Raw genomic sequence first — 27563 nt, 5'->3', positions numbered from 1 at the left:
CTGTGCTTTATTGTATCGGCAACGCTACGTAAGACGAAGGAAAATAATCATTCAAGCACTACGTCAGATGGTTGACCAAACAAGCGTAAATGTGCAGTCCGGGCGTTGTTCGCTCGGTTAATCTCGATGGTTCATTAATGTCCGTCTCAGTGATATGGTCACGTCTGGTCACGTCTGTTCAGAAACCTTAACTGGTTTTTTTTTTATTCGCAGGTTTGATAGTTTTCTTGCAGAAAACCAAAGGGGTGAGGGCTAAAGGCGCGAGCATTCGCCTGACTGAGGCACTGACCCCTGTACAATCAGTGCTCGACGAAGCAACATAATTAAAAAAAACAGCTATGTAGACAATCAACACGTGATCGAGTAACATTAACATGATCAACATGATTACCATTAGTACAATAAATAAGATAGGTGACGGAACTAGCATAAGGAACAATACACCATATTATTCCGCCTGCAGTCATTGGCACTGACAACACAACAATGTGCAACACATTTAAGGATATTTGCAGATTTTTCTTTTATACACTGTTAAAGAGGACGATTCTTTTATTATTTCTAACAGTTTTTGTTTGAATTTAAGCGCCTAGGAATTTTATCTCAAGCTGCAGTAAAGTAGAGAGGTGGGCGAGTTGGAACTGATGCATTCTCGAAAACTTTTCAGCGCGAACTGGACGGAGCACAAAGAGGACACAAGACGAGCGCTGTCTAGACAGCGCTCGTCTTGTGTCCTCTTTGTGCTCCGTCCAGTTCGCGCTGAAAAGTTTTCGAGAATGTATCTCAAGCATTGCGTCCCGTAATTTGTTCTGGTCTTGGGCGCCCGTCTGTTCTCTTCAGTTTTAGTGCAGCGCTGGCGAGTAGTGTGATTTGCTCAATTTTTGGAGTAGACAACTTCGACATTTTTGGTGGACTAGTGGCGAGTAGTGGGGCTTGGTCAATTTCTGTCGCACATACGCGCTAGGAATTTTTGGGTAAACAAGACGGGCTGTTTCGCCTAGTCAAATAAGCTTGGCTGTAAGAGTATACAATTGCCGCTGTGAATGTGATTTGCCAGTCAAGCTATCAGCTGATCCGATGCAACAATTTAACGTAGCCTTGAACAGTTGAGCAATGCACTGCGTCCGATTATCTACAGAGAGACAATTAAATGACCTGTAATGCAGCGTTCGCGCTGCTATCGGGAGTCCTCTAGAATTAATGTCCGCGGTCTTACCCAGGCGTTTAAACACAATAGCGCTGAAGACCTCGTTTCGCAAAACAGCTCGTTTTGCAGTAGGCATTCTAGGATTGTTTGAAACGGCCAATGTTACGCGCACAAACGTTCCTTTCCTTGGGGCACGGTTGAGACATTCACCGAGAACTGAAGGCAGGCTAGCAATTGAATCGGCGATGCGCAAGAGGGCCCGATTACACTATCACTTCCTATTCTTGATGGCAAACCTCAAACGTCCTCCAATTTTAAGTGTGAAGCATTTCTCAGCGAACACTAGGCACTTTGAGCGTTATTCTATCTATCTATCTATCTATCTATCTATCTATTATCTATCTACTACTATCTATCTATCTATCTATCTATCTATCTATCTATCTATCTATCTATCTATCTATCTATCTATCTATCTATCTATCTATCTCTATCTATCTATCTATCCTTCTGTCCTTCTATCTATCTATCTGTCCATCTATCTGTCCTTCTGTCCTTCTATCTATCTATCTGTCTATCTATCTGTCCTTCTGTCCTTCTATCTATCTATCTGTCTATCTATCTGTCCTTCTATCTATCTATCTATCTATCTATCTATCTATCTATCTATCTATCTATCTATCTATCTATCTATCTGTCTATCTATCTGTCCTTCTATCTATCTATCTATCTATCTATCTATCTATCTATCTATCTATCTATCTATCTATCTATCTATCTATCTATCTATCTATCTATCTATCTATCTATCTATCTATCTATCTATCTATCTATCTATCTATCTATCTGTCCTTCTGTCCTTCTATCTATCTATCTATCTATCTATCTATCTATCTATCTATCTATCTATCTATCTATCTATCTATCTATCTATCTATCTATCTATCTATCTATCTGTCTATCTGTCTGTCTGTCTGTCTGTCTGTCTGTCTGTCTGTCTGTCTGTCTGTCTGTCCTTCTGTCCTTCTATCTATCTATCTATCTGTCTGTCTGTCTGTCTGTCTGTCTGTCTGTCTGTCTGTCTGTCTGTGTGCTGCCGACCAGAGTAAAAGCAGCTGAGCAGAAAAGGGAGGTAATGGTTCTTCGTGACTGTTACCTACCGGACGCTTACCGACGTATCCTGCAACTGGGCCTTAAACACTGTTTGGAACCGGTACTGAAACCTGTTGAAAAGCTTGACCTTTCGAGGTCTGTATAAGATTGCGTTTCTGAAAGTAAAAGCTCCTTTTGTTTAAATGAATGTGCTTGTGGTGTTCCTAAGCTCAGTACTAATCCTGTCTGGAAAGCTCACGATGTGCACAAAACTAGCCGAATTACAAAAACATGCCGGTCCACCTCGCAACGCTGAACTCAAAAGAAAACAAAAAAAAGATACTGACTCGCTGATTGCTTCGCATGAAACTGATTCCCACAATACATAGGATCTGCCGAATTTTTTAGCAGCGCAAACGAACTCATTTTGTCTTCCGCTGTATGTCCGCATGGGAAACACATGCGGGGAACACATGCGGGGATTCGTGCTTCCCATTATTCGAACGTTCCTTGCCACCTATTATGCGCTTTCCACACCACTTTTGTGCTTGGATTTATTGAAACGTCTATTCAGATCGCGCCACTCGTAAAGGGTATTGGGTACAGTGATACTGATAGAACGTTTGTCTGGTTTTAATATTATACTTTCAAAGTTTGACATTTGTTCTTATAGTGCGTGCGTTGTTAGAAGCGATCCAATCAAGAAAACTCGCCGGTTCTCATGGCGATGCACCATTTGTGGCCTCATACGAGTGCTTGCGCGTATTCCCTGCTTTAAGCGCAATATAGAAACTGAACATAACATTCCCCGGTCAAGTCAGCCTTAAATAGTGGTGGTTGCCGCTGAGTTGTATGACACCAATTATCAGGTGTTAGGTATATACATTTCTAAGGGAGCTCTTGAATCTATCCAATGTCGCAGGTGCACAGCAACAGCCAACCAGTGCGACTTTGGCATTTTATATGCGCACTTGTAGTCGTCATGTCTCGGGAATATCTCATCTGTAGCTTGCTACTCTATGCGAGCTTTCTTGCTCACATGTTGGTTGCATCTCTCTTTGCCGATCGCTATAGATTAACCATCTGTCCAAAACATTTAGGCTTGACCTAAACGAATTGGTGTATATACCAAGAAATAATAAAGCTGTCGGACTATCAATGCCTAATGAAGACAATACATAGATGTACGTTCTTCTAAAGCTGTGCGCTAGATTAGCTGGTATCCACGTTCAGAGTGCAACGGTTCTCGTGCTAAGCTTGAGGGCGCAGGCCCGATTCCCGGCCACCGTGGCCGCATTTAGATGGGGCAAAATGGAAAGACAGACGTGTGCTTATATTTGGGCCAACGTCCGAGAGTCCCAAATGGTCGAAATAATCTGGAGGCCCACTACGGCGTCCTCATGGTCATTTCGAGGCGTTGGCGTTAGTACACAAGCACTTATATTAGTATTCGGATGGTTCCTTATTTCCTCGCTGAAGCTCGCGTGCAGAGTATACTGTGATCAGTGCAGATTTCGCGCTTTTACTATCGCTTTTCTGCTAACTTATAGGCAACGCAACCCCACCAAAAGTTGGCTATTGCGTCCAATAAACCCACTGAGCTCTCACACCTCTTATACTTGATTTTATTAAAAACCACGAATTAACGACTCTACGTTTTCTTTCATTCATGATATGCTCACTGCTCACGGCTGGGTTCATAAAAGCGAGCTATCCCATGAACCACAATTCTTTCGTTAATTTTAACGCGAAAGCCTAATTTGCTCTTGTTGAGCTGCACACTGCGTCAAGAAGTGTCACAAAAGCCCATGACGTCCACGCTGTGACGTCCTAATGTCGTCACACCGAGCGCGCTCAAAGACGTAACGTCGTAATGACGTCCTTGCATGACGACACGTCGTGACGCCATCGCGTGGCATCGTCGCTTGTTCAAGTTTGGCCGGCCCAGGAGGTATTGCAACGCCACGTGCGGTGAAGAAAGCTTTAGGCAGTAGGAGCAATGCATTCGACTTACAACGGCAAGGTAATCTAAATGTAATGTGCGTCGCTAACAACTGCAGGTCACTGTATTGCATGAACTCCGGTCAGCAATTGTATCACTTCATGCATTATCAAAACCTGCGGCAGGCTTTTGCCTTCGAGTGGTAAAGTGCAGCATGCTTTCGAACTTTTACGCTGTTTGTTGTGACGAGCATTTACGCGGTGCAGGTGCGTGACGTACATATACTTGGACTTGGCTTATACGGCACTCGAGAAACACGTCATGTGGCACGCCCTCAGACTGGCGCCATGGGAGTCAAGCGACTGGAGTACCGGCAAACTTCATGGACATGATTTGCGCGGTGAGCGTTCAGAGGGTCCGCGAAGCTGTCGATATGTTGTTGGGTTATTTCACTGGGATATAAAACTATTTTACGGATGGGTTTCAGTGCCGCCATATTGGGCTGTTAGCATTTGTGTTTTGCTTCTCTAAACGACCTAAGCGAGCAGTGTTACTGTATAGACGCATACGCATGAAAGCGATTGGGTTAGTGCATACGATGTTTCATGGCCTTATTAATTCACGTCGCAATATACAAAAAACAAGAAAACATCGGGTTAACAGCCCAAGACGGCGGCGCTCATATGTCTTATGTAAAATAGTTAATAGTTCGCACATATACGTTATGGGAGGTACTGCAGGATTTCTACAAGGACTAAGAAAAGCGGAAATGGTGAGCGGTTATGGCGCTCGTTTAATTAGGGAAATACGCGCCCAAGAAGTTTAGGCGAAGAGCGAGAGCGCTTACTCATGAGCTTAAACACTGCGCTTAGAAACTTGTCAAAGGATCACCCCAAAGGTGTCTCACGGTTCGCTTGAAATGCCAACCATTTCTTACGGACTTAGGTCTATCTATCTATCTATCTATCTATCTATCTATCTCAGCTATCTGATCTATCTATCTATATCGATCTATCCTATCTATCTATCTATCTCATCTATCTATCTATCTATCTATCTATCTATCTATCTATCTATCTATCTATCTATCTATCTATCGATCTATCTATCTATCTATCTATCTATCTATCTATCTATCTATCTATCTATCTATCTATCTAGCTATCTATGTATCTATGTATCTATCTATATAGTATCTATGTATCTATCTATCTGCCCACGACTTTGTGCTCTCGAGGCGTTTAGTTGATGGGGATGTATACCAAAATCAGTATGGCATGACAAGAATGCATGATGAACATAATTACTGCTCATAACATAAAAATCATGACATGCATGTCATGACAACATGATTTAATGCCATGGTCTTGGTGCTCTTGCGGTCGTTTCGATAACTTGGTATATACCAAAATCGGTATGGTGTGACAAATAGTGAATGGCGAAGATAAGTGCCAAATTTTTACCACGCAAACTACGACATGCATGTCATGTACGGCATGATTTACATGACATGGTCTCTAGGCGCTCGCGGCCTTATATTTAAATGGCTATATACCAAAATTGGTTTGGCGAGACATTTCTTTGTGACAAACATAGGTGTTGAAATTAAAATCATGACATGCATGTCATGTACGGTATGATTTACATGCCACGATCATGGAGCTCTCGCGGCCGTTTCGCTGGCTTGGTACGTATCCACCAAAATTGGTTTTGCGTGACACGACTGTATGACGAACATTATCGACGGGTAGTAACAATAAAATCGTGACATCTATGTCGTGTACGTTATGATTCACATGCCACGCTCGTGGTGTGCTCGCGACGTTTTCGCTAGCTCCACGTGTACGAATATAGGTTTTAGGTGACGTGACTGTATGTCGTGCACAAGTGACAGGTGGTAACATGAAAATTAATAAATGGATGCCATGTACGACATCATTTACATGCGACTGTCATGGTGTGTCCGCGGCCGGTTCGATAGTTTGATATACATCAACATCGATTCGCGCGACAGGACGGTATGACGAACATATATGGCAGGTCCTAACATGCAAATCATGACATGCATGTCTTGTATGGCTTGATTTACATCGACGCTCATTGTGCGCTTGCGGCCGTTTTGTTAACTGTATATACACCAAAAATTGATATGGCATGACATGAGTGCGTGACGAACATGAATGACAGGTCATGCATTGGGTATACGAGAAATATACCTTTCACTAGCGTGGTACATACCAGATTGTGCATGCATGCATGACAAACATGCGAGAGTGAACATCTCGTTATAAGTATTCACGGGACTAAAAATCACGTAATAGGTGGATAGCAAACGGACGCGTCGTCTGCTACAGGCACTTCCTGTTCACGGAACCTTGAAGGATCAGCTCTTAGCTGCTTCAGGTGTGTGCGGTTCAGTGTAACCGGAGAGGAGGCACGATAACTGGTGACAACCTGCGTCGCAGAAAGTGCGTGTTTTCTCCCCGATTACACTGAAACGGCACACACCTTGAAACAGCGGAAGAGCTAGGCATCGAACCGGAAGACGTCATTTTGATAACCACCTATTGTCACGTCGTCGTGACATCGACGAAGACAACAGCTGGCGTGCTCAAGTTGAAACTCTTTATTTGGGCCGAACTTGTGGCCGCGAAATGAAAACTGCAATACACGCTGTTCACTGATAGCGGCGAACTGGGCGTCGCCGTCGATAATCTACTCATGGCTGGGACGCCGTCTTTTATGCATCACGCATCGAACTTTCCAGTCTTATCACTGGTGGTCGCGCAAGCTCCAGGAATAATCTCGACTATTCGCGTCCTGTGCGCAATCTGAAAAAAAAATGATCTAACTACAATCGCGAAGCTTCTCGAGCACTGCGGCACGGTCAGCGTCGAGCGTTGCTAACCGTCCTTGCTGGTAAAACCCGACACATCAAAAGAAAACAAGTGGGCGTGGCAAAATCATGGAACAAATCATGTGACTAGACATCACTTGACATCACGCAACATCTACTCACGTGACTAAAATCACGCAACATCGAGTAATAGCTAGTACGTGGCACGGTCCTGCCATAGACAACGTAGCAGCTAGTCACGTGACATGTCCCCGCCAAGAACCAAGTGGCAGCTAGTCACGTGACAAAAATCACATCACGTAACATGTCGTCACATGACACGTCGAGCGAAGTCTAGCCAAATCTAACCATACTTAGTATACTAGTAGAGACGTGCCCTCTCTTGCAAAAGCTTGGCATTACTAGCAAAACTTACCTACGTCAAACACTAGCTCCGCTGATGTTTCTAGCCGTGCGACATTAGTGCGAGCTGCGTACTATTTGACTTGTAAGCCCGCGTTCACTCTTAGCAAGAATTATGCGCCAGGCAGATAGCGCGCCCACCTTTGGTGACATGAAAGGAGCGGCCGCACGGAGGTAAAAAAATTGCATCCCCCACTCCCACGTAGATGGCCATTACTTGACAAATACGTCTCAAAGACTGCAACTGGATTGGAGTGTTGTGTACACTTTTTTTGAAATTACATGCTGTCTAGCGCCATTACAGTAAATGCGTAGAAGCCTCTGGCAGGCATTCTTCACCCCCTTCTTACTTTTGTTGTCACTTCAGATGCCGCTTTCCGAGTCAACTACTTGTTGCGAGGCGATCGCAAGCATGACGAACGTAACATTCCTCCAAATTTCGGGCATGTGTTTCACCAGAGAAGTGGTGCGTATTATTGGTAGCTACGTGGAGCAGGCCACTTCGCTCACTCATCTGGAGTTACTCAACATTTGGTGAGTGTAAGAAAAGTGTTTATCAACTATTTCGAGCGAATGTTCTTGGGGCGACAGTAGTGGATGGCCGAAATAAAACTAACAGTCGTCATGTACTGTACGCACTGACTGAAACGCGACACTTTTTTTTTTTAGTATAACCACTGCAGATAACCGCGTCACGTCGCTGCGAATCCGATCCGATAAAGGTGATGTTGGCGCCGATGTAAGCGTTTTAGTCGAAATTACGCCGTGACCCACAGTGGTTGTCTAGTGGTTATGACGCTGGACTGCTGACCCTAAGGTCGCGGCTGCATTTAGACTGTCGGCGAAGTGATAGAGGCCGTTGTACTTACATTTAAGCGCGCGGTAAAGAGTTCCAGGTGGTGCCGAAGTTTGTGGAGCCCTCCACAATTGCGTCCCCCGGAATCAAATGGTGGTTTTGTTACGTACAAGCGGTGTTTGAATGAAAATGTACGAAAGGTCGTAACAACATGACCATTAACATAGATGCCTATGCCGCTATGGGAGAACATAGCGAGACCTCTAGGGATGCGATTGGAGTCTCTGCCGTGGATCGGAGTATGCGGGGAGCCCCGCATACGCAGGAGAGAGCAGATGCTCTTGTAAATAGTGCCGTCCAATTGACGCGGCAGTACGTGTGAGGACAGGATGGCGTTCACATCGCATATTGTTACGATTAAGGAGTAGCGACGCGTTATCTGATTTCTGACAGCGGAAGGCGTCAAGCCGGCCGCCATTCATCGCCTGTGATTTCCACGTGTCTGGTCCCCTGAAAAAAAAAAAAAACATATGAAAGGGAAGCGCTTCAACTCGGACGACAAATTCAAGGACGCTGTGAAGGACTGTGAATAAAGTCTTCGTTTATACCCGCAGTGTCGTTTCGTACCTTTTCATTTGAACACCGTTGTAAAACCCCACAGTTGTGATTATAAATTACACCAATACTGCACGAACTGCAGACGCTGCAAACGAAAGTGCGAGCATTACGTAGCCCTAAATTATCGCGTTTCGATTCGTGCGGACTGCATGAAGCGCGCCTTGCGCTTTCACCACCCGCCTTGTTCGTCCGTTTCTGGAAATGAGTGTGCTGTATCAGCGCGTGGCGTATCATTCTCGGATAAGTCAGTTGCGAGTGAACAGTTTTCGACTTAGAAAACGCGACAGTGGTAGCTAGATGACGATTATTGTGTGAGAAACGTAGTACGTTTCAAATAAGGACCATCTTTAGAGCGCGCGACTCAAAAACGAATAAATCGCCGCCCTTACACCCTGTCGAGGCTGTTCACCAGCGAAGCAGAAAGGAACTGGCCCCAGTATTTATCAGCCGGTTTTATCACGCATTCATTCCACTCTGTGAAGTTGGATGGCCAGCAAAGCTGTGTAACACACGGCAGTGAGGCGACTACGAATTTCCATGAAAGGTACAGAAACGGACATAATCTTCATGAAAAGTATATAAGGTCCATTCTCAATATAGCGTAAGCACCTAAATATTTGTCATTTGAGCAGCATCCTTCTTTTTTCCGCGTCATACGTGATCTTGTCTAGCTTGCCGAATGCGCTTGGCGCTTCGTGCACAATGTTGAGGAGCCTGAGCAGAGCGCATATTTTTGCCGCATTCCCCGTTTCGCGGCGCTTCAGTGGACCTGTAGGTAACAGTAGGGTTTTGCCCAATTTCCGTGGCATATATCTGCACGAGGGACAACCTGCGTACGGACAGCTGTTTCGCATCGGTATAATCAGCGTCGCTTGCAAATCGTGCAACTACGGCTCGTTACACGAGGGATCTGCACTTCTCAGAAAGCATTATAACAAAGCGGCTGTGGCAGAGCTTGTATTGAAGGGCCCCCCCTAGGGGGTCATTAGCCAGTGGCACTGACCCACTGAGTGTTCTGGATGCGTTTGTAATAATACGACACTTTTGTAAACGAATTAGCCGGATGTTGTTTGGTTTTTGCTGAAGTTACATGGCGATAACGCGTCTAATGCTTACTCACGCTACGAATGGCGATATCGACCGTGGCGACACCAGTGGCTCCCGCTTCAGCTTGAATTCTCGCGACTGCTACGTTATTCATTATAGTCATCAACCATTGAATCGAGCCTTCACATTTTGTAAATTAACCGCTAACATTTGTTCTTGGTACATACGGCATCCATTTTCTAAGATTTCTCTGCAATAGGGGATATGCGAATTGGTTGAACGTCGGGCAACAGTGAGCCAGATTTCTTGAGCCGCCATCTCCATGAGGTCAACAATATCAGGCATGAACGCACACTTGTAGCAACTGTGCGTAGTACTTCGTGTTTCATGATGAAATAGTAACAGCGCGATAGTCTGCACGGGGACACACAAGAGAAGCAACACTGACAAGCGCTGACTTTCAACTGAGCTTTTATTGAACGCGAGAGGAAAATATATACGGAAAACATTAAAAAAAAAACATTACAGCATGACAGAATATCAAGGGATGATCACACGTGCTTTTTCAAAAAGATAATTCTTTCGTCGACGATTCTTTTGTCATGCTTTAATGTCTTTTAAAATTTTTCCGTATATATTTTCCTCTCGTGTTAATAAAAGTTCAGTTGAAAGTCGGCGTTTCTCAGTGTTGCTTCTCTTGTGTGTCCCCGTGTTAGAATATCGCGCTGTTACTATTTCATAATGCAAAACAAACTAGCCCAAAGCTTTACTTTACGAAGTTATATTCTTGTTTGGTTGCCTTAATTTAAGTGCTCATGGTCTTTGTGGGAACACCGCCGTGAATTCTCAGGTTTAACGAGCTCGGTTTCTCGTTGCTTGTGCGTTTTGTTATCTTATAGAAGCAGACTGACAAACGAGCGTAAAACACTCTGTGTACAACATTTTACATCGTAACAATCATGCACAGACCTCCTTCGCGAGATGTGCTAAACCGATTTCACAAAGAAGTTGTAACGAAACGAGACGTACGCGTCGTACGTCCCGTTAGGTAAGCGCGGCTAAGTAGCGCCGTTTCCCTAATTATTACCTTAACCCTTTGCGGTCTGTTGTCGGGCAGCGCCCGACAACGCAACACGGCCGTAGCGGTCCGCTGTCGGGCCCCGCCCGACAAGGGTGTTCGTGGTTTAAATTTTGCTGTTTTCTCACCGCGAGTCGCGCGCATGTTTTGTATACATGAAGGGCCATCTCTTGAGGAATAAGTGAGCTTTGTTTGTTGAGGTTTTACTTTTTTGACCACTAGGGTGCAGCACTATGAGTCAGCACGGGGCCTAGAGCGTACCCACTCGCGCGCGCGTTCGCTGAGAAGCATGGCCACGTTTTCACCGCGTGCGTTTTACGGCGGTGCTTTTAGCGAAAGCGAGGATGACTTTAGTGAGGAAGAGAATTACGTGCCTCCATCAGACATGTGATGACAGTGATTCGACAGAAGTGGAGTGACGAGACGACGACGGCGGCGGTGGAAACCTGCAGTAATAACCCTGGCCTGCACACAGGGGAATGCTTTGAGCGGTATCATACGTTGCCCAAATATCACTAAAGAGTTGCCTGCAGAATGCAGAGCAAAAATAAATATCCTGTGCGTTTCTCTTCCACAGCTTGTGTTTTATTCGCGGGCGCCAGAAACTGGCGAAATAGTTTCGGACCGCTAGACCGAAAGTGGGTAAAGGTTTGGACCGCAAAGGGTTAATACAATTTCGTTAGACATGTTCAGTGCGCGAGCAATGGCGACCAAAGCTATCCCTTTCTTTGTAGAATAACCCTATTGTACGCTTGTATTTTTTTTGTAACCATATTTATATCATGTCAAACATTCCTGACGTTTTGGTGTCGGTTTTTGTAATCTGATGCATATTTGTACATTATTTGGATGAACGTAATGTGTGTTACCTGTTGATGTCTCATTTAATTAATGCGCCGAACAAGGCTCGTAAGGCGTGCTGTAATAATCCAAGTAAACTCTTCACCGTACGTTGAATTCGTGTGCTAGTGTAATTTCAAATTGCGAGCGTACATTAAATTCCTGATGCTTGTTGAGATAATCGGCCATAAACAGTGTAATTGCGCAGGTTGACCTGCGTGCCAGCAACACAGAGTGCACCAACAGGTGCCGCGTCTGCCTAATTGATAAGGCGTTCCTCTTACTAGGCTCAAAGTACGCCTCGGGTACACCCTGATGGTCGCGGAATTCAAAAGAATGATTCACATCAAATAAGCGAGCTTTCTAGGTACTTTCGGGCAAATTTAATCCTCTAGTGTCGGATTAGGATGTTAAGCCCCATCAACTAGACAAGCAGCGACGTATTTATGATGTGCGGAACCTCGTGGGCTTGGTGTTCCTAATACTAGTTGTAAAGCGTGTTGACAATATTAAAGTACCCACGCGCACACCCACACTCCAGGCGGCCAACCCACCCAAAGCCTTGCGAGTAACAAGGCGCACATTTTTGTGGAAGAACAGGACATCTGCACACCAGCCAGTTTTTGTCGTAAGCTGCATGTAATTCAAAGTGCATACTTGTTAAACTTAGCCCAGAAGTTCGCCTTCGTGTCGCTAAGGATGAATCATTTGAATCTCGTCCTACAGTCATTGCGATAACTAAATGTCTTGCCAATGCCATCCAAACGTCGGTGACATGTAGGACGCATGCCAAGTTTCTTTCGCTGTCAGTCACTCCACATTGATGGCACATTGAGGCATTGAATCGGTAAAATATATTAAAAATTAAAAAAAAAATTATGACACATGTTTCCCTACCGCATTCGCGCGTGCGTAGACACATGTGCTTCGTGCGTGCACGTCTGCCAACCGACATCGCCTCGTACACCTGACATAAACCAAGGAAGCGCCGGTGGTTGTAATGGTACCTACTAAATAATTCTGCGCATTTGACGTTAGGCTACTGTAGCGTCCATTAGCCAATCCAAACACGTCCGCATAGAAGGGACAGGATGGTCACAAATGAATTTTTCTTGCTCGGACTTTTCAGCGACAAAGCACCAGACGAAACCCGATTTTTCAACGGTTTCTTTACGTTTACGATCCCTTGCGTTAAACGAAGTTTTGAACGTGCTTGCACCATAACTCACCTAAAAGGTGCTCGTGAAGAACGCGTGACGCTTGCTTTCAAGGCGCCGGTAAGAACTAGTATAACTGGCGCTGGCATAGTTTAATACATCGCAGTTTTGTTGTGTGTCCTTTAGCGCCGTATCACGCAAAACAATCCTCTAATTACTTTCATATCTACACATGGTGCTACTCGTGAATGTTAGGCCTTCATACTGCCATATTTAACGTCTCACTCTAAAAAAAAAAAAAGGAGCGAGAATGGAGCAACGGGCTCCGTTCCTCCTTCGGAGCCGCGGCTTTCTCCTTTGCGGACGTTTACTCGTCGCGCCCTTTTGCGGCAAGCGCCAAGGGAGAAACTTTTCTCCTCAACCACGTGACTTGCGCGCGCGCGCATGCGCACGCCGAGTTAAATCGTGATTCCGTGCTGCGGAGAGCGGCTGCCCTTTCGCGCTCACTCGGCAGCCTCAGACCAGACTATCCAGTGCTACCGATCTCGGCCAGTCGCGTGCATTTACTTGTACTTAGGATTGATGCGAGCAACACACGAGTGACGTTCATTGTTTTTGTTCTATGTGTTGAGTAACGTGTGTGGCGTTTTTTTTTATAGGCTCGGCGTGTGCGCGATGCGCCGCATACTTCCGTGTGAGAGTCTCGTGTTGGTTGTATACGTTTGCGCACGATCTGCTTGTCATAAATACAGTAAGTCCCGCTTCACAAAACAGTCTTGTTTTAATGAACACCTTAGACTGTACACCAATAATTCAACATTTTTCGGCGTTAACACACTTGGCTAGAGCACGCGTTTTTAGTTTTACACAGGACTTATAGCACTTATCAATACAACCAGCAATATAAAGAAGCATGAAGGTTAATTTTTACATTTTTTAGCAAACGTGATACCACTGGACAGTGCATGCGTGAAAATACGATAACATATAATTGCTGGAGTTTGGCGTGTCGAAACCACCGTATGATTATGAGGCACGCCGTAGTGTGGGACTACGGATTAATTTCGGTCAACTGGGGTTCTTTAACGTGCACCCGAACATCAGCACATGGGTGTTCTTTGCCTTTCGTCGCCATTGAAATGCGGCCGCCGTGGCCGCATTTTAACGTTAACCTGCATCATAATTGCACATATCTGAAAAATAAGTCAATGACATCTGTCAATTAAGCCAAAATTCTCAATCACATGCGTTTTGGAGTACGCATGCCATCACTGAGAACTAGGACCGACTTATGCACGCGTGCAGTATGTATCTCTCGTTCTCAGGATTTTGCTTTGGCGTGCGAAACTCAACACAAAATGCGCTTCTAATGACAGCTGTGCACAGTAGGTAATCACTAACACTCTCACTCACCTTTGTGAAAAGAGTATTCCAAATCCAGCGCAAGACAAACCACCGCCACAACGACAACTACACAGTTGTCGCACAATGACCACAATTTCACACGCCAGGCGAATACCGTGACGTAACAGTAGCAGAGCAGCATGTAGGTACAGCGTACTGAAATATTACAGAACACGTAGTGTGGGTAGCGTTCTTTTCCGTAATTCGCGCGGTGTAGCGCCAGTTTCTCTACTCAAGTAATCGAGCTGCCGCGACGCCAAGAGCCACTGACATCGCTCTCGAAAGACCACCGTCCGGTGCGAGGCCATCTTGTCTTGTTTCTTCGCACGACCCGCGTTGTAACGTACGTATACACAAATGAGACGGCCGTACCGCATCAGAAGCATTGTCATTGAAGGGCTAGTAGTTGAAAGAATCCATGGCCCATCGTCATACTTGTGGTCAACGCATGAACAGAATGTGAACAGATGTTAACGCCAAACCACTCAACGAAGTCGACGCGAAGAAGGCGACGGAATCTGAACTATGTAGCCGATGTTGCGCTCTCACACAGTAACTATTGAAAATAAAGAAATCAGAGAGAGAAATTTCATCTGTGGCCGCTGTCGGAAGATGGCGCTACTTCAAAATGTCGTCGGAATGGTATGAAGTGTTCTCAATATGGTCGTTTTCGCACTAACTTAATCAACTCTCTGTAATTATATTGTTCATTATCATGCGGCTTTAGATTAACTGGTGCGCTTGGCTAAGCCTTAGCTACTATTTAATAATGTCGGCGTATATTGTGACGCAGCCACGAAATCGTAAAGAGTTGAAGAAAAATGACGCATCTTTGTGCCACCACGGTCCACTGTAATTCAGTGACTATATAAGGGCCAGCGCTTCTTAGAGGGGTATGTGTAAACGTCTGTACGTATGCTTCTGTAGTGAATTGTTTGTGTTGTAGGTTTTATACATGCGAATGACTTGTGTATGTATTGAATTGAATGTGCGTACTATGTGTCTGCCTAGTGAACGTGTGCGTATAAACTTTCCGGTGTCCTTGAGTAATCCATGAATGGGCCTACCTCCCCGAAATGCCGTGTGCAGTATCAACGTACGCCGCCTCAGTCAGAAAGAACTTTCTTTTTAGTATTGTTTAATCCCTCTAGATGGCGCCAGCTACCACCTACTTCGCAGCCGCGGCGCTCTCATAGCTCCACCTACTTATATGAAGTTGAACATCTATCTATCGAAACTATGCTCTGCTGCGCCGGGATTGTTTTGATGCGACACAATGTACACAGGCGTCCACTGTTAAAGGGAACATCGGAGCGTGTGGCGACAGCTCGGCGCCCCCGCCGGCCAGCGGCTGCAACGAGTTTCGCGCAGGCGCAGTGCGCGCTGTGAGTCGTGCTCTTTCGTCGTCTGCTTCCGCGCTGCGAATCGTCGCGAAGCGAACCGCTGACGCGACGAAAGAGCACAAGGCACGGTGCTCACTGCGTCTGCGCGAATCTCGTTGCAGCCGACGGCCGGCGGTGGCGCCGAGCTGCCGCCACACGCTCCGATGTTCCCTTTAACAGTGGACGCCTGTGTACATTTTGGAGGCACAAACGCGTGGATAACGTCGTTACACCGTGTGACGCTTCGACAAATAAAGACAGCAAGACTAACGTACAGTCTCCGGGTGAGACCCCCTTTGCAGTATCCGTCTCTTTTAAAGTGAACGCTGTCTCGCTGGCCGAGCGAAACGTACGAGTTCCGTCGTTCCGTTTCGCGAGGTTTTCATCACTACAGGTTTGTCTGCTTGATTTTGTCATAGCGTTCGATATTAAGCTCAGCGGGACCGTTTTTTGTGACTTCCAGTGCCGCATACTCTTTATCAGTCGAGAATCGATGCGCTCGCTAGGCCTAAATCTATTGCTCGCTGCACTGGCTTGGCGTCAGCCATCTTGATTTTGACGGTTTCTCCATTGAAAAGGGAGGAAAGGTTTCTCCATTTGAAGACAAACATTGGGGACATCGCCGTTTCTCCCTTAAAGGAGAGAGGGTCACTCTATTTTTTTTAAAGTGCTGTACTAGCGATGAACAAAAGAAGGGGTAAGTGATGGAGGCCCGGGGCCCGCTTTTTTGTTAGCCTTCAAGCGCGTCCTAATGAATCTAATAATAAAATGAACCCAAGGCAATCACGGACGCCCTATAAAAAGCTCAGCAGTGATGGGCCAGTGTAATGCGTCATTATTGGCAGTATGGCGTTGAGTGCTGGAGCACTGACACGCTGGGACGCTGGCCTTATGGACCGTGGAACCCTGGGGCAACGATTGGCTTATAAATATACTTCTGAGAATTCTGACCATTCCCAACTCGTAAATGTAACTAAACCGTGAGCATTGCAACAAAACAGAAGTCACAAGACGCGGCGCGCAAGATTGAAACTCTTGACACTCTCGGATTACATATTTTAACTCCGGCCCATTATCACGTTCCCATACTGGAACATGGTAGCATATTCACCTTTTTTTTTTTTCAGGTAGCAGCTTGTTCCTCCTTTTGATATCTGTAATTTATCGCTAGAAAACGCCAATTCCTGTGTCGCAGTGCATACGATAAGCGAACGGAAGATAGTTGATCTGTTAGCGATGATGGCGCTATTCAGAATAACAACGTCCCGTAGGGACGTTCCACAGCAAAAGCAGCAGAAGTTCGTGCTGTACACATAATTGTGGCCGATTCGCTAAGCGCTTGTTCATTCCGACGTCGAAGACATGATATGCATAAGTGTGCGCACCCGAGGGGTTGGGAGAACGATGAGACAGATGGGGGAGGGGCAGGCCTTCCCCTACCACCCTCCTAGTTCCTCGTTTCTGCCTGAAGGCCTTGTCCATTCAGGCATGCAAAATGGCCGCTACAATAGGTTATCTGAGGTGGGAATAGTATGGCATGGAGGCAACGGACGGCACCCCTGTCATTCAGCGTCCTCATTACGTTTGCGTTTCCATACGTTTTTTTTTTTTAACGAACGCCTTTCCCTGCTCTCCGCCAAGGGCACTCGTTTGACTACGTAAGGCATCGAATAATATTGCATGTATGTGTACCGCCTGTCTCTGGACTGAAATTCTCTGTAAATTGCGGGTCATGCAGGCTGTTGACACAAACACTGGCCGCTTCCTCGACCATTTGGCTCGCAACCGGAGTCTGAAGTATCTGCATGTGCACAAAAACTTCCTGCTCGCGCGGAAGGGCAGGGCTCTCGCAGATGCCGTCCTAAACCACGTGACCCTGGAGGAACTTAAGGTAAACTACATTGCTCACCTCTGTTGCAAATACTGAAGCAGTGCTCAGGAGAGATTTTTCTAGAAACACGCGGCTGCGTGTTCGTCGAAAATTCATGCACAGCTGCAGAACCACAACTGAACTTTGACCTCTGGGTGGTTTCGGGGCTCTTTAGGATATCTTACCGCACTCGTGTGCCTCAACGCCCCCCCCCCCCCTCCCCCCTTACCCCCTTGCACGCAGGAAGACTCATCACGTGCTGTTTTGCTTCCATGCTGCAGGTGAAGGGATCCCGGCGCCACAGCCCGTCTGCCCTGCTGGCGGCGGCGGCTCACAGCCGGTCGTTACAGTCGCTTATACTGCTGGGATCTTTTATTGACCCTGCGGACATCGAAGCTATGGCCTCCGCGCTGGCTATACCAAGTCAGCCTCCCGATTTTTACGCAGAGGTGATACCACCTCCGCCAGTGAGCCGACTCCGAAAACTCTTCTTTAGGAATTGTAGGCCCTCTTTCTCGCAACTGCAGGCGGCGTACGCTACGCTCATTGGAGGCAAGTCAATTCTTTCTGTCGGCGTCGGGTAGTGGCGAAGCCAGGGAGCGGCACAACGGGCGCGTGTCCTCCTTCCCCCACAAAAATTTTTATACCATGACATACACAGCACAAAACGCCGCTCGACCACATCTGCTTCCCCGGCGCCCCTTCCCTGAAAAACATTTCTGCCTACGCCACTGGCGTCGTTCGTTCACTTCATTGTGATTATCCTAATCGATTACATTGTCACACTGTAGTAACGGTAAACGGTGCGGCAGACAAAATATTGGAACGAAAAATAATTTTTCTTTGGGGCAACTTGTCCCCTGCAAAAGCAAGTATCGCAAGAAGCTCAAATCTAGCGGCAGTCACGGTTCTTGAAATACAATGTACGGGCGAAACGCGTCAGCTTTATACAAATGCGTCATCGTAGATTTCAGCGTACTCGCTAGTATTTCGGAAGTTTTAGAATGTGCCCCAATAATTGCATCCCCTATTTATTCTGCTAAGCACCGGCGTGCGCTGTCCGTTGCACATCAGGAATTTTTATTAAGTGCAGAGAAGTCTTGTAACAACGGCAATTCGGTTCGGTTGTCATTTTCAACTGGACGGCGCTAGCTTTTTCGAATTATCTTCCGTTTCAGTGGCCAATAGGTGCAATTCGAGTTCGGGGTTTCGGCGTGAGATATCCAGTTTAGACTTACTACAGAGGATTACCATTTACCGAAATGCACCGATTGCCTTCACCGTGTACGCTGAGAGGTACAAGAGGTGTTGCTCACCGTTATTCGCATCGTGTCGACGTAGGTGTCCTGGTTGAGCTGGAGCTGTCTCAGTGCGGCCTGGGTGAAGTGTTCGCGTCGCGGGCCGCGGAGAGACTACTCCACGACAGGCGGCTGCGTATTCTCAACGTGGAAAATAACGATTTCTCAGTCAACTCAATTAAGAGCATGGTAGAAGTCCTACAGGTAAGTTACACGCGATTATGTTTTTCATTGATACGTACGATGGATACATGAAAACACCACAATATGATCATTTTCTTTACTGATACAGGTGTCACATGATGATAGGGCGCACTATTTTTGCGGCAGCTACTCCTTTGCTCTTGAATGCATGTCGGACACAGTTTAGTTCTGTGATACAGCTTTGTCGAGAACGTACAATGACAGTCAGTCCGGGTGACAACCAGGTTCAAGGAAATCGCTCCATCGTCATCATCATCATCAGCCTGTCTACGCCCACTGCAGGGCAAAGGCCTCTCCCATGTTCCGCCAATCAACCCGGTCCTGTGCTTTTCTGCTGCCGCGTTATACCTGCAAACTTCTTAATCTCATCTACCCACCTAATTTTCTGTCTCCCCCTCACGCGTTTACCATCTCTTGGAATCCAGTCAGTTACCCTTAAGGACCACCGGTTATCCTGCCGACGTGCTACGTGCCCGGCCCATATCCATTTCTTCTTGATTTCAACTATGATGTCCTTAACCCCGTTTGTTCCCTGACACACTCTGCTCACTTCCTGTCTCTTAAGGTTACACCTATCATTTTCCTTTCCATCGCTCGCTGCGTCGTCCTCAATTTAAGTTGAACTCTTTGTAAGTCTCGAGGGTTTCTGCTCCGTAGGTAAGTACCGGTAAGATGCAGCTGTTATACACCTTCCTCTTGAGGGATAGTGGTAGATTACCATTCATGATTTGATAATGCTTGCCGAATGAGCCCCATCCCATCCTTATTCGTCTAGTTATTTTAACTCTCAGGGTTCGGCTCCGCGGTTACTACCTGTCCTACAGTAGACGTACTCCTTTACAACTTCCAGTGTCTCGCCACCTATCGCAAAGCGCTGTTGTCTGCCAAGATTGTTCCACATTACTTTAGTTTAATGCATATTAATTTTCAGACCTACTCTTCTACTTTCCGTATCCACTTCAGTAATCATGAGCTGTAATTCGTCTCCGGCGTTACTCATCAATGCAATGTCATCAGCGATCGCAGGTTACTGAGATACTCTCCATTTACTCTTATCCCTAATTCTTCCAATCTAGGGCCCTGAAAACCTCCTGTAAACACGCGGTGAATAGCATTGGAGAGATCGTGTCTCCCTGCCGCACGCCCTTCTTTATTGGGATTCTGTCGCTTTTCTTTATGGAGGACTATAGTGGCTGTGGATCTGCTGCTGTAGATTTCTTCCATTATGTTATATAGGCTTCGTCGACGCCCTGATTCCGCAGTGCCTGCATGACTGCTGATGACTCCACCGAATCAAATGCCTTCTCGTAATCTATGAAGGCTATGTATAGGGGTTTGTTGTATTCCGCGCATTTCTCTATCACCTGATTGGTAGTATGAATATGGTCTATTGTTGAGAAGCCTGTACGAAATCCTGCCTGGTCCCTTGGTTGATTGTACTCTAATGTCGTATTCTTTCTGTTAGCAATCGCTCCATACAAAGTATCATATAGGTTATCTTAGCGTGGCAGAGGGAAAATCGTGAGTCAGTGAGCCCGAGGTTTGTTCCAGAAATCGAGGCCAAGAAGCTATCAGTCAACACGATCAGTAACACGTTTGGAAAGGTAAACTTTGCAAATTAATTCTGTGGAATCCCGCAAGGTGGCGAAGGGTTAAGAAGGGTATACTTTACAACTACTCGTCTGTTGCACGAAGCCACGTGAAAATCCGTATGGATTTTTCAGAATGGAAAGCATCTTAGTTTTCTGAAAATTTGTCCTATTGGGGCTGCCCACCCGAAAAGGCATTCGTGACGGGTTCTATCCCCGTACCAGGACAAATATCTCCTGAACTGAGAGACTACTTTAGCAAATCTGTATCGATTTTATTGTGTATTTGTGCTACAAGAAAGCTTTTCAATAGTGTATAGCAAAACATGACTTTTGCAAATGATTGTGGGCTACGGCGACAGTCTGCATCGACTCCGGTTCGAGAGCCCCGCCGCCGTACGGGCAGTTCATATGGCGTCGCTTTCTCCGTGTGCCACCTAGCACTCGCAGTGATATTCTTCTCAAATGTTACTGCATAACATCTTGAAAGTCACGCAGCCTTAGTTGAATGAAAAATGCAATCACTACTGGCAAATATAAATGTGGGAATGGTCATTTCTTCATTCAGGGGCACCGAACTCGCACATGCTTGTTGTTCGGCAGTGGAGAGTGATTTCGCGCATGGTTTGGGCTATATAGATTCGTTGCACTTCCTGATGTCATGAATATCAGTCCAATGTGAGACTACTTCTTTTTTCATGTATCGAACTGGTTAAAAACTGATTTATTTACTTTAATTTTGCCACAAATACCATCTCTTTCGATAGGTGAATGAAGTTGTAAAATACGTCTTACTCAAATGCGATTGGTTTTATTTTAAGACAATCTTTCTTTGTCTGACAGCTCGTTCTATTGTGCCCTCGAACTTCGCGTTTGAAGCCAAGCGAAATTCTGCGCACTCTACGTACATTTTTCTGTAAGTTCAGCTCTAAGGTTTCGGCACTTCACGTTTTTAAGTCTCTGAAATAGCACAGACCCATAGCTATTACGTCACAAGTCGTTTTAAAAAGCGCGTCGATCGTTTTACGCACTAGTCGATGCCATAACTGATAGGCCGTTTGTTCCATTGGCCGGCCTTTTCCGCGCTCAGTATTTTCCAAAAATTTGACATAAAGGCATGACAATGCAGTACATGAAATGCAGAACACTAAATCGGTGCATTGATGGCAGAGCACCTGTACTGTCAGAACCTGTTAAACAATTTGGGAACGTACCTGTTTTGGCCCCATATGTACTCATATGTGTATGATTCTGAGGTAGCCGTCGTTTGTGCTCAGAAAATACAAAGTCAAGCTTATTCGGTAAAATAATACTGCGGGTTTTAAAGCATAACCGTATACGAAGGCTAGCTGCTGCGCCCGAACCCCACTCTCACTGTTCTTCGTGTTTCATTCGCAACGACCGTCTGTTTTAACTACCCGCTTCGTCCTGCGAATTGCGAAATATTTCCTACCGATTCACAAAGGAACGCAAGAACACGATCGCCGCGCAACCGGTAACAAGCGCGTCGCAGAAGTGCACGCGTTTCCTTCCCGATTACACTAAACAGGCACGTTTGAAGCAGCAAAGAGCTAGGCCTCGAACCGGAGGTACCGTTGCAGACGACGCGCCGTTTTGCTATCCGCTTATTCATTCATTCGGGCTTGAAGCGGGTGGTTGTGAGTTGTCTCAAACGTAAACTATAAAGAGACTGTCTCCCTCTATGTATATATACACAGGGAGCCAGTATGGCGGAACTTAATAGCGTGTACCATTGCGGTGGTCGTAGTCTGTCGGTTTTCCTTCCTTGGTTCTTTCTCGTTTCGTGTGAAGAGTGGCCAGATGAGACAATGAGTAAGCAGAATGAAATACTGTCCGTAAAGCGAATGTATGCAGCTAACGTAGCCGACCTCACAACAACTTATTGCAAATAAATGTTTATATAGTCGCTTTGGTACATGTAGTGCAGTTTGAATAGTAGTCATTTCGTTGAAATGCATACCACTTGACAAAATTTTCAGGGTGACACCAGATTCGACTACGCATCGGAGATAAGTGAAAAAAAAACCCTGTGGCATTCTCCTAATTAGTGAAGCACTGCCGCTACTCTAAGTGGCCCAGCTATTACTGTTCCACATATTGGAAAATGAGTCCATCTTGAATGATTACCAATGCTTGGTATCCTTGTGCTTTGAGGTGCCGGTTGATACGCCCTCACGCTGTCAACTCCTAGCTTCCCAGTTTTTTACAGCGAAAGCTGTTATGAGATCACAACAAGGGCCATTTTTGGCGCCGTAGTTGTCCGCCACCACCGCCGCCGCCGCGGTGTCCGTAACCATATCGCTCTAGATAAAATAAAAAAAACGAAATAAGAAAAATTCCCAATATAGAACTAGGTTCGAACCTGGGCCTCTGCGTGGGAGTCCAGTACTCTACCTCAGAGCCATGCCGGGGCCTGGAACCGCTTTGCGAAAGACCCTATACAGGCTTCATGTCGAAAGGAACCACATTAACATATGTAATGTAGCGTGGTAGAGAGTAAATTACCAAGCGTCACACAACGCGAATTCTGTAACCAGGCGTCACACAATGCTAACTGCGCAACGAGTGGGTTGTTGAATTCTTCCAACCCATCAAAGGCTTTGCCATAATCGTTTATTGTCATCAGCCACAACATCAACAAAGTGCACATAAGCCTTAGAGGTGTTCGCAGGTACCATGGTTCTCCGCAAAATGACGAAAATTTGCATAGTGGCTGCTTCCCTACTTCACAAAAGTTGTGATGATTTATAGCGTAGTGGTTCATCTTACGTGCACTTCTATGGTTGTCATGGAAGCCCAAAAGGCTCCCATGATTCATTTCCTCAGACCTCAATAAAGTTAATTCCCTCTTTCTCTTTATCACGTTAGCCTATGTTATAAAGCGTGGTGGGAGAGTGAAATAACGACCGGGCGTCACACATGCAAATTACTAACTAGTGTGTCCTTTAAAGCTTCCAACGCATTACAAAAGGCTGTCAATTTTTCATCGTCATTAGCCGTAGCATCAAGAACTGCTCATAACGCCTTACAGATGGTAGCTCGCTTCTCCGCAGAATGACGAGTATGTCGTGGTGGGTGCTTCCCACTTCACAAAAATTATGATTCGTGCGTAGTGGGTAAGTTGCTAGTGTAATTGTAGTAGCCACAAAGAGTTTATAACGGGCTCTAGAAATGCGCTCTTTGAGCTTTCGCTGTGACTGTGCTGCGCTTTCCGCGCAGGCCTGGCATTTTTTTTGCTTACTGAATTTTTTTCTTTCTGAGAAATTCGTGATGTGTTACCATAAAAAACCGTGTCTCAGGTAGCTGTCACTACAGGGGATGTTTTCAGGTGCTGCATTAATGTTAGCGGCATTACTTTCTTGCCGCGTTCCATTACTGGAAACTGCAGTCGCAAGAAAAAAAAAATGGGGGACCCTTAAGCTTCGCCTTGAAGAGTGCAACGCGATAGCGAAATCCGGCCTCTAGTGCACACTTCAACCACAAAGTGCATACTTATTAATGTGTATTGTTACACACACCCGCACACAGACACACACACGCGCGCGCGCGCGAATGGTACAAGTTTTTTATCTAAAGCAAAAGTCGCATGGCCTCCAAGATACACGCCGCGCGCTCGCCATCTCGGAGGCCATGAAGGGTCGAGATATATTCTCAGACTGCCTCACAGATGGCAGCACATTATCTAGCCTTTGCTGTTTCCTTGATCAACGCTTGCTCTAGAAAATTGGCGTTGGCTTGAAATGTTTCTCCGCTAGATGGACATAGTTGTCCATCGACGTACTTTTTCGACGTAGTTTGATGGCCTCGCCTATGCACCCAGAAATCGCCGAATGGGCTCGTTTTCGTCGTGACACCTGCCGAACAAAATGCGTTAAGGAGACTCCTTCCACTACATGGAATTTATGTAGTGTTTTTTTCCGCAGCAGCTGGAAGTTACACGGTGGCCCGGGTTCGATCCTCAATAGAACCGAAGATTTTTGTTGTTTCTTTTATTTGCTTCTTTCTCGATTTTTCGGTCACGGACGATTTTTCGCTCACAACCAGCGGTGCCGACGCCGACACCGGAATTTCTGCGACACGAGCTCTCTAACGCTATCGCGTTAATACATAAACTCAGGCGTGCTTAAATTCAGTACAGCTTAAGGGCACTGGGTAGGGCAAAATTTGAAAAACAAATCGCTTTTTTTCATTACAATGTGCGAAGGGTTCCCCTTGTGCATATTTTCCACATTCATCCTTTCCTTAAAACTAGTTTTTGTGGCTGAAAAACCAGTTTTCCCTAAAGGAAGCAGTGAGTGAACATGCACCCTAGGACAAGCCCTCATGCGCTCTGTGCTTAAGGTCTATTTTCTAATAAAACACTTCGTGTATGAAACCTAAAATGCTTGTATGGAAACAGCTGTGTGTAGAACATTGTCGGGCAACTTCTAAGGCAGTCTGAAGACTCTGTGCGCCTTTTTATTCGCACTTGTTCTTCGGAGTGCTTCTGTTCGAACACTTTCAGCTCCTAGCTTCATTACACCTTGTGTCTGTTGTGCCTCTCGTAAAGTTGAGACGCCGATGGTAAAGAAGGTCTTCAGCAAGTGTAAATTTCGTGGCAACCAATACAGTGCACTTGTAAATTCGTATAAATGCTCGTGACGTACTGAGGTACTCAACACTCAACCAGTAAGCTCTTCATTGTTGAACTTATCAGTCTTGTCAGCGTCCTTCGAGGCGAATCGCGTGCAGGGTAGCAACGGGTATGCTCTAATGGACATGAATATTACTTGTGATGTCATTAGACGTAATATCGCATGCAAACTCTGCGGTGCAAGTGTTGAGATAATGGGAATTCAGTCACAGAGCCTTTGCCCTTTGTCTAGGCTTCGGAGTCTTGAGAATTGCGACATTGGATGTTGTTCTTTAGTTCAATGACGGCAGTATCACACCAGCCGAAATTCTTAAAGGGGCCCTGCGACACTTTTCCATATAGTCATGGAATGGCTTCTTTAAAGCAGCTCATTTCCTCACGAGTCGACCAGCGCAAACTTTTTAGAATCCCTCCAGGTATGTCACGCGCGCCTAGTCCCTTGAGCACATTTCCCCTTTTTTTCTTCGAACTCGCGGCGTACTTTTAGTGCGCGCGCCCGCGGGCGGTCAAGTCACGGCCTCCCGCGGCGGCCGCAGTAACTACCGAGTGCGCCATGTTCAAATCAGTCAATGGCGTGGAACTTGTCAGGGACGCCGTAAGCATAAATTTTGTCGAGAGAAGAGGAAGCGGTTTTGAGAATTTTTAGTAAATCCCAGGGCGCGTGCTGCGCTGTAATGTTTGGCTCGCGTGTTCTCGGGAGCCTCAACAACCGATCGGCAGCGTTTTCTAACCATGCTGAAAAAGTGTTGCAGGACCCGTTTAAATAACTAGAATTGATGCCTGGCCAAAATACAGTTGACTTGCTGAAAAAAGTTGACTACAATCGACAATACATTGTGTATATAGCTGCACGACAGCTCACAAAAGAAGCAAGGCAAGTAAGACGAGAGGCTCCAAAGTGAAAAATTGACTTTGGCCATGACTACCAAGTTTGTAGCTGGTAACAAATGTAGTTGAACGGTGTTTGTGACAAAGTATGATCGCTTTTCAGCTGTTTTCTAAGTTTAAACTCTATTATTTCAAAACTATGTTTTTTTATAGGTACCATTATTTTCTATGTATTCCAAGATAACCAGTTCATTATTTTTTCTTGTATTCTGCATGAAAGCCTAGAACTAATGTACCAAATTGAAGTTTTGGAATTTACAGGTTTTGTGTTAGAAATTTTCAAAGATGCAAATCAACTGAAAAATTGAAGTCCTAGTGGCAAAATATTCACGAAAATTCTAATATTTGTCAGCTTTAAATAAATCTAATTGAGTTAAAATAGCTGCAAATTTGGAAGAAAATTGTGCATGCATTGCGTGGATATCCATTTTAGTCACTGAGAAAACGGTACATCAAGATGGCCAAAAAGGCATGGGATCTTTAAGGCTTACCCTGTGCCCTCAAGATGTCCCATATGGTCTCAATTCTACGGGGCCCTCCAGGACGGCGTGCTTCAGAATCAAATCGTGACTTCCCTAATGCACGCCGACGTGTATTGGTTGCTACTGGGTACTTCGCACAACGACAGTCTAGAAGAACCTGCAAACAAAGGACACGTTGTAAAGTTAGCAATACTTATGATTTCGTAAACGATCAGAGTATTTGCAGTGTAAGCCGCTTGACACCCCAAAGCTACTTCAAGCAAGCAAAACACTTATTTGATTAACCAGACATTTTGAAGATAACAGTATAAGATTGTTTTGCTTCCTTTTGTTTCGCGTGAGGGTTAACGTTTTAATTAAACATCATTTAGGAGCTGAGGGCTTATCGGCTATCGAAACACCCGTAGCCCGTACGACGGGGTGCCAGCCGATAATTGGAACTCGCCTAATGAAAAAGCGTGAAATATTTGACGCGTTAGCATCGTACTTCAGAAATCGCAGTGAAATAAACGAACACGAAGCAAGATGAAGACCGGACAAGCGCTACGGTTAAACCCTAGCGATCTGTCTGTTGTAGGGCTATCTACAGGCACACAACAACTATAGCTGTGTTCTGTGAATGCTTATTCTTTAATTATGGGCACTCGACTGCTGACCCAAAGGTAACGGGATCGAATCCTGCCCGCGGCAGCTGCATTTTCGATGGAGGAGAAAATGTTTGAGGCCCATGTACCTAGATTTAGGTGCACGTTAAAGAACACCAGGTGGTCGAAATTTCCGGAGCCCTCCAATACGGCGTCTCTCATAATCAAATCG

The 27563-nt window shown here is 45.7% G+C and overlaps 1 protein-coding gene across 5 annotated transcripts in view; it reads left to right on the top strand.

The window, feature by feature from the left end:
* The window catches only part of LOC119372197 (uncharacterized), a 79735-nt gene that overhangs the window by 46039 nt on the left and 6133 nt on the right, over positions 1-27563 (top strand). For 2 of the 5 annotated variants that reach the window (XM_049420236.1, XM_049420235.1), the window contains exon 3: positions 18974-19134. The exons of the other annotated variants lie outside the window; for them this stretch is intronic. In XM_049420236.1, coding sequence (XP_049276193.1) covers positions 18974-19123 — 150 coding nt within the window. In that variant the 3' untranslated portion in view covers positions 19124-19134. The remainder of the gene's footprint in view (positions 1-18973; positions 19135-27563) is intronic. 5 annotated transcript variants of the gene reach the window in all.

The sequence above is a fragment of the Rhipicephalus sanguineus genome, chromosome 10 (assembly GCF_013339695.2).
Source record: "Rhipicephalus sanguineus isolate Rsan-2018 chromosome 10, BIME_Rsan_1.4, whole genome shotgun sequence".
In the NCBI taxonomy this organism is placed as follows: domain Eukaryota; kingdom Metazoa; phylum Arthropoda; class Arachnida; order Ixodida; family Ixodidae; genus Rhipicephalus; species Rhipicephalus sanguineus.
The sequence above is the reverse complement of the archived record's forward strand: the minus strand, read 5'-3'. Positions and strand labels throughout refer to the sequence as shown.